The sequence below is a fragment of the Grammomys surdaster genome, unplaced genomic scaffold (genome assembly GCF_004785775.1).
Source record: "Grammomys surdaster isolate TR1022 unplaced genomic scaffold, NIH_TR_1.0 316, whole genome shotgun sequence".
Classification (NCBI taxonomy): Eukaryota; Metazoa; Chordata; class Mammalia; order Rodentia; family Muridae; genus Grammomys; species Grammomys surdaster.
In genome coordinates, this window is record NW_021604735.1 from 270,440 (window position 1) to 278,119 (window position 7,680).

Sequence of the window (7,680 nt, forward strand, 5' to 3'; positions counted from 1 at the left end):
GGCCTGCACCACCACATCCGTCTTATTACATGGTTCTGGAGATGTAAACCCAGGCCCTTGTGCTCACCAGGAAAGCATTCTGCTGGCTGTTCTGTTCCAGTAGGACTTTTTTTTTTTTTTGTCTCAGAGGAAGCTCTAGAGTCCGTGTTTGTTTAAATCTAGATTTTCAAAAGGAACAGAACTACTAGAATGAATACATACACACACACACACACACACACACACACACACACATAAATACATACATATACATACACACATATACATGCAAATACATACATCATATATATGAATTATTTGACTATTGTTATTACACACACACATATGAATTATTAGATTGGTTTACAGGATAAAATCCAGGCAGCTTGGCACTGGGGCACTGGCTGTCACATTTCAGAAATCTTTCTGGAATAAGCATCCAACACTGAGAGTGGAGGAGAGAAGATGTCACCAGTGGACAGAAGCCAGGCCAGGTCCGTTCATATTCTCTTCATATACTCTAACACCACCAGGTGGAGCAAGCAAGTGAGATTTTATAGACTCGTATGTGGCTGTCTCTCAGCAGGTTGTTAAGGGCAACAACTCATTGTTTCAGCTGTTCCTCCAGGTCATTCTGTTCCTGGTAGCAAGTGACGTCACTCTTTGGCAAATAGGCAGTGCTTTAAGTAAATCACTAAATAAATTAATAAATCAGTATCTAATAATTGCTCTTTTCTAGCTACTTCTCATTCACTGTCTCAGTGATCCTAACCTGGCACCAAAGGCCTGGCCTTCAGTCCATGTTGGAATCCCAAGGAAGATGGTTCTAACATTGGTGAAGCAACAGAAATACAGACTGTCAGCAAGAGTGGCGGCGAGCAGGCAACAAACAGTCTCCTTCCTCCATGTCCTATTCTGTGGCCTGCTGCCAGAAGGTGACACTCAAGTGGGGCAGTGGTGGCACATGCCTTTAATCTCAGCGCTTGTGAGGGAGAGGCAGGTGTATCTATGGGAATTGGTGGCCAGCCTGGTCTACAGAGGGAGTTCCAGGACAGCCAGGGCTATACAGAGAAATGTCTCAAAAAAATAAAGAAAGAAAGAAAGAACAAAGAAACAAAGAAAAAAGGAGAGAGCAAGCATGGCACCAGCATCCATCTGCCTCTGCTCCCTGATTGTGGATGCCCAGAGCAGCCGCCTCAACGCTCCTGCTGCCCCGCCTTCCCTGCCAGGATGGACTGTGCTCCCGGAAGTGTAAGCTAAAATAAACCCTTCCCCCTCTGAGTTGCTTCTTGTCTGTATTTGCTTACAGCAATGAGAGAAGTGGCCAGGGTGTTAGTGATAAATGTCAAGCTCATGGTCAGGTGCCAACTGTTCTCAGTGCCTTTCCTTGTTCTTAAAAGTAAGACAGAAGCCTGGCATGTTAGCACAGGCCTTTAATCCCAGCACTCAGGAGGCAGAGGAGGGCAAATCTCTGTGACTTCAAGGCCAGCCTGGTCTACAGAGTGAGTTCCAAAACAGCCAGGGCTACATAGAGAGACCCTGTCTCAAACAACAAGAACAAACAAAGCCACAAGTGATTAAAAGTGCTTGCTGCTCTTAAGAACTACCAGAGGTCAGTTCCCAGTAGCTCACAGCTGCTCATAAATCCAGTTCTAGGGAATCTGACACCCTCTTCTGCCCTACACACACAATAAAATAAAAATAAAATGCAATACAGTAAATTTTTAAAGAAAAAACATAAAAGCAAACATAAAAGCAAAACTATGTAATGGTCCAGGCCTGTACTCTTAACACCTGGGAAACTGAGGCAGGAAAATCCTAAGTTCCACACCTGCCTGGGCAATTTAGTCCCTGTCTCAAAATACCAGACAAACAAAAGAAAACAAACCTCCCCCACAAGTCTTAATAGACTTGATATAGAATTAATATTCCAGCTCCAATAACTCAAAAACGATACTTCACCCTTGCCTTTTCATAGCAGCAGAGGCAGCAATGGGATGTCTGTTGAGGAAGCCATAAAAAAAAAAAAAAAGCTTCGAAGGGAAGGATACCAAGGGAAGGAGATGGGAGTGCTGGCAAGGATCTCTGACAGTTCCCAACTGTGCCTGAAGAGGGCACTGTAGTCCAGGAGCTAAGTTCACCTCCCCCAAAATTCTTTTGAGTCCGCCCCTTTGCTGACTCCTCCCACCTTAATTATAGACACGTGAACACCACACACACACCTAACAAATTCCCTCCAGCCCCCAACACCTTCAGCCTGCATGTAATATTTCCTGCAGTGGACTGCGAAGGCTTTCAGGCTGGATTCTAAATGTTTTGTTTTGGAAACAGAATGGATGACAGCTCCGTAGGATAATAGCCAGGACTGGGGTCCTGGTGCCGTGTGTGCCATCTTTGACTGGTCGGCTGGGTGGGTCTCTCTCCTAAGCATGTGTGCCCACATGAAGCACTATGGGGAAGGAACCCAAGGAACAATTTGGAGTCCCCCTTGTCCCCTTGCTGCGATATTTATCACTTCTCAGTCTATTGACTGTCCTTCAAGTTGCAAGCAGAAATCCCCAGAGCGACACCCATCAGGACACAAAAGACAGGTGGTTGGACTCCCAAGGGGTTTATGTCCTGAGGTAAGTGCCTAGTGCTACAGATGTTAACCATTACTGATCCATTAACCAGGGTTGCCCATTGCCACCAATCCCTAAAGGGGAACACCTCCGTACTGGCTCCCGTTTCTTCAATGGTGGCCCCAGCTCACTCAGCACTTGTCCTGGCGGGTTGGCAGCTGCCCACCAAGAGACAGCCTTGAATGGAGCCTGCTTATTGACCAGCGTGGGCAGGCATTGTGGCCTCAAGCCCAGAGGGGTCAAGAGGTCAGGCAGGCCATGCGAGGCAGCACGTAGGGCCCAACCCCCTCCACCTCTGGTTTCCCAGATCTGATGCCTTTCTACCAGATTTGGGGGTTGGCGGGGAAGAAGCAGGTAGATCCGGGAGAGTTGCAGGGTGCACACTCATGAAGATAGACAAACCAGGAGTCTTGTTGGTGATCAGCTGTTGCCAGTGGTATTTTAAAAAGACACAAAACTTCAAACCCCTTCCCTCCCATGAAAGCAGAGTCAGTGGCCATTCTGTCTCTGGCTCCACTACCCTCTGTTGTCCAGTGCAGGGCTTGTGCTGCCTGGGGAAACCCCATGAGACCTAAAGAATTAGTGTTTTGCCCCCTAAATTCTCCAGGCCCTGTATTCTTCGTAGATGCCACAAAGATTGGACCCCAAAGTTTGCCCTGTGTGTGTGTTTGTGTGTGTGTGGTGGTGGCAGGGCACTAGTTGAGTTTAGATGTCTCTGTCCCTGAGTTCGGATGTAGTTCAACTGATAGAGTGTTTGCCTGGCTTGTAGGAAGCCCGAACCTCTGTCTCCAGCACCCCATAAACAGGGAAAGGGCCCCTGTGGTCTCAGCACTGGAGAAACGGGAGCAGAAAGATCAGGAATTCAACATTGTCCTTAACTACATAGCGAGTTCCAGGCCAGCCTGGGCTATGTGAGACTCTCCTGTCTCAACAAAAACTAAACAAATCCAAGCTGATTCTCTGAGTCTCTCCTGTTCTGAGGCCTCAGGCTCGTCCGGTGATATCTTTTGAGTTCAGAATGAAGCTCTGAGAAGTTCTTCTGGTCCCCAAGATCTCACCACTGGTGCTGGAGTGTCCATAGGACAGGCAGGGGAGAAGGTAACAACCCGTTTGAAGAGGGTTGGGAGTGGTGGAGGATTGGCGTGACACAGTGCTGGTGAGCAAGTTGGTGGGTACACCGTGGTGGCAGCAGCGTGTCACCTGTCCCCTCTTCTGCAAGCCTCCCCTGTGTACAGCTTCAGTTTCCCCCGGAGGAAGTTGGAGTAGACCCGGAAGAGCTTGCAGAAAGTATCCACCGTGAGTGTTTGGAGTGGAGCAGGTGTGGTGGTGTCTGGAGGCGATACCAATTCCTTCTGTCAAGAGAGGAGAACATATCACTGGAGTGTGCAGGAATACAGATAAAATGTGACCTGGGACAGAATGGGAGAGATGTGTGAAGACAGACATTGTGTGTGTGTGTCTGTGTGTGCGTTGGGGGGGTAGCTGCCAAAGGTGTGGCTTCTTCCATCACTGTCCACGTTACTTTTATTCGTGAGTATGCAGGTGCCCAGGATATCCACAATAAACCCTCAGATTCCCTAAGGGAATGTAAAGGCAGCTATGGGCCACCTGACATGGGTGCTGTCACTGAACTTTCCAAGGGTAGCAAGCCCTCTTAGCCACTGAACCACCTCTCCAGCCCTGCCACCCTATGTTTTAAGAAAGTGTCTGTCCTAGAACGTGGAGCTCACCACCTGAGCAAGACTGGCTGAGCAGTGAGTCCCCAGGAATCCTTGTGATTCTGTGTCCCCAGCTCTGGGGTGGCATGTATGTTTCCCCTCACTTCATTGGGTTTTGTTTTAATAATTTATTTTTAAGATTTATTTACTTTATGTGTATGAATACACTGTTGCTGTCACCAGACACACCAGAAGAGGGCATCAGATCCCATGACAGATGGTTGTGAGCCATCATGTGGTTGCTGGGAATTGAACTCAGGATCTAGCTTGGCTCACACTTACACAGCAAGCAGGCCATCCCCTGATTCATCTCCCCAGCCTGAGCTGTCAGTATTCGTTGTTTTACATGTGTTATTACATTGATTCACTTATGTAGGTGGAGGTCAAAGGACTTTCAGCATGTGAGTCCCAGGGATGGAACTCAGGACATCGGGCTTAGCAGTAAGTTCCTGTACTCACTGAGCTATCTATCTCCCTGGCTCAGACCTCAATATTCCTTAACAGTTCTTGGAGCATCCTGTAGAAGGGCAAGTGGCAGAGCCCACAGGCACTCACACTCACCTGAGCTCCCAGCACCCGAAGCAGTGAAGTGAGACTTCGAAGACCACTGATGGCTTTGTCTATATGAAGCTGAAGAATCTCTGCTGGCTGGGAGGAATTGGCTAGCAGGGCCTGGGCCTGCAGGATGGCTTCTGAGAGCAGGGACAGGCCTTGCCACACTTCTACGGCCTGTTCTTCCACCTAGGAGAAGCAAAGACTTAGAAACAGCCAGCCAGAGTCATTCCCTATCCTCCCTGGCTATCAGACAGGACTAAAAAGGAACAGAAAAGCAAGCAGTAAGGTTTGTTGAATGAGTGAGTGAATGAGTGAATGAGTGAATGAATGAGTGAATGAGTGAATGAATGAATGATGACCTACTCTGTTCCATCAACCATTGTCTCTAACGTTCTTTCTCCCAAACTATCAAGATGTGAAAATGAGACCCACCAACTTCTAGGAACCAGGGTGGAGAGGATGGGGACATGGACAGACAGACAGACAGACAGACAGTGATGAGGACAGGGACTAGACACAATGAAACTCACCTCCATTCTTCTCCAGGCATAGAAGTTGACTTTGGTATCTGGCACTGTAATATTCTCACTCAGTCTTGGACCTTCCGCACAGCTCACCTAAAAGACACAGCCCCGGGTCAAGACGTCCAGGGGTTTCATTCCACAAAAAGCCACCAGACACTCTGTCTTTGAACTTTCCTGGCATGGTTTGGGGGCCAACAGCTTTATCATTCTTTATTTTAAACAGAGTTTCCTGTAGCCCAGGTTGGCCCCACACTTGGTATGTAGCTGAGGATCACCTTGAGTTTCTGATCCTCCTGCCTCCACCTCCCAAGTATTGGGATTATAGGTTTGCGCCAACAAAAAATGGCTCATATAGTCCTGGGAATCGAACCCAGGGCTTCTTGCACACTGAGCAAGCACTCGACCAACCAGGCCACATCCCCTGACCAGTTTTATCATTCTTGTGGTGGGGGATGAAAGAAGTTTAAGGCTAAACATCTCATCTTGACCCTAAAGGCAGTTCCAGAAAGGAACCCAAATTCCCAGATCCCGGAGATCCAGTTTCTTTTGTGGAGCCAGGGAGCTTACCGTGACATTTTCTGCCTCCTTGGCCTCCAAGATGTACCTCTCCAGAACTCGACTGTCGCAGATGAGGCGTGGGGGAGCACAGAGGACTGGGAGGCCCAGAGGAATCAGTAGCAAGGACAGTAAAAGCAGCAGGGTGGGACGTTCTGGAAGAAAGGCAGGCTGAATGTGAGGCGGGGAGGGGAGGGGGCCATAGGACTGCAGGGGCCAGTTTGCTCAGCGAGACCCCTCTGCCCTTCTAGTCTCTGATGACCCCGACCTTGCAATTGCTTAGGCTCTGCCTGAGTGGCCTTCATTCAATCCCTCGGCGCTGCATACCCCACCCCCCAAGCGACCGGCATCCACTTCTCGGCCAAACTTCACTGTGAGTGCACGCCAGAGGCTGGCAGAACCTGGGAAGCTGGGACTCCTGGACGCAGGTAATTCTTTTAGCAACTTTCCACCCACAGAGTAGCGCCTCATCTCCCTAAAATCCTAAACTTTGTCCCTGTTCTGAATCCCCCCTCCTTTTTTGTCATTCACAGGGGGCTCCCCAAACCCCTTCGTGCACGTGGAGGCTGCCCCACCCCCCCCCCCTTCCTTGGGCCTGGGGAGGTGGCGGGGCCTTGACAAGACCCGGTTTCTGGCCAATAGCTTTAGATGTAAATCCTTGCTCAAACAGGAGCCCTGGAGGTCACAGGTCCCTAGCCTGTGAGTACTCACCGGGCACCCCCATCTCCGCGCCTGGCTGCCGGGGCTCCTTAGCGACCCAGGGCTGGGCCAGTGTCCACGCTGCGAGTCTTCATCCTTAGAAGTTCTGGAGGACCAGATCACCCCACTAGCCTGGAAGAAGGTGGTCACTGTCCAGGGGGCGCAGGCAGAGTGGGGACGCGGTGGCCCTGGCCAAGGGTCCGTTCGGGAACACAGTGAGACACAGCCACCGGCCAGGGTTGGTCCGAGGACACTGTGGCTCCGGCCGGGGGTCGGGGATGTTATCAGCATGTGTGCGTGCGCGGGTGGGGGTGGGGGTGAAGCTGTGTGTGCGTGAGGGGTCGCCAGAGGTGGGGGCCACCTGGGGTTAGAGCAAGGGGCAGGACGCCTGGATCTGGTGCTTGCTGGGGTGAAGGAAGCTGTTCCATACACACACGCTGTCAGGGGGGATTGGGGGGGCAGGTTCTGATTTCCAGGAGGGTGGCCCAGTGGGGTGCGCATCTGAGAAGTGTGAGGGAAGAGAAGCCTAAGGCTGAGGTAAGTCTAATTGACCTATGAAAAGCTGGGCACTGGAACACCTCCGCTGGGGGGCGTCCTTGTCTTGGGGCAGGGACTTAGAGCAGAACCAACTAGAGCTGGAGTCTAGAAGCAGCTCAAGATGCCTTTTCTTCTTACAGTCTTACGACTTGTTCTAAGGGTCAGGGTTGTCCCTGTTGAGGAGTCAGACTCAGACAAGTGGAGTAAGGAATGGGGCCTCCTCCACTCCTTCTCCTCATTTTCTAGAACCCTAAAAACCCAAGAAGGTAACTTTCAGAGCAGGAAGCCTGTAGTGCATTGTTGAGGACGTGTGGGCAAGTTGATAGTGGGTTCTTGCTTTTGTTTATTCAGTGCTGAGACTGGAACCCAGTGCCTTCTGTTAGGCAAACACTCTGTAACTGAGCTCCCACTGAGCAGGGGGATTCTAGGCAGACACTCTACTTCTGAGCCACGCCCCCAGCCCCTCCCTGGGGGATTCTAGGCAGGGGCTCT

At 50.4% G+C, this 7,680-nt stretch overlaps 1 protein-coding gene across 2 annotated transcripts; it reads right to left on the minus strand.

Moving 5' to 3' along the window:
* Positions 1 to 3,731: 3,731 nt before the first annotated feature.
* Epo (erythropoietin) lies at positions 3,732 to 6,741 on the minus strand. 2 transcript variants are annotated; one of them, XM_028777874.1, is made up of 5 exons: positions 6,664 to 6,741; positions 5,965 to 6,107; positions 5,404 to 5,490; positions 4,880 to 5,059; positions 3,732 to 3,949 (listed from the first exon to the last, which is right to left on the minus strand). In XM_028777874.1, the coding sequence occupies exons 1-5, from the start codon at positions 6,674 to 6,676 to the stop codon at positions 3,797 to 3,799; spliced, it is 576 nt and encodes a 191-aa protein (XP_028633707.1). In that variant the 5' UTR covers positions 6,677 to 6,741; the 3' UTR covers positions 3,732 to 3,796. The 2 variants fall into 2 exon arrangements, with proteins under 2 accessions (XP_028633707.1, XP_028633706.1); XM_028777873.1 differs by having other exon boundaries at positions 3,732 to 3,952.
* Positions 6,742 to 7,680: the final 939 nt, after the last annotated feature.

Bases quoted from the DNA above. Each gene is read 5' to 3' on its own strand.
- Epo (XM_028777873.1), bottom strand. The intron at 5,491-5,964 runs GTAAGCTCCCTG...TGTGTCTTTTAG, and splicing joins AGGAGGCAGAAAATGTCACG to GTGAGCTGTGCGGAAGGTCC. The intron at 5,060-5,403 runs GTGAGTTTCATT...TGCTTCTCCTAG, and splicing joins ATGCCTGGAGAAGAATGGAG to GTGGAAGAACAGGCCGTAGA.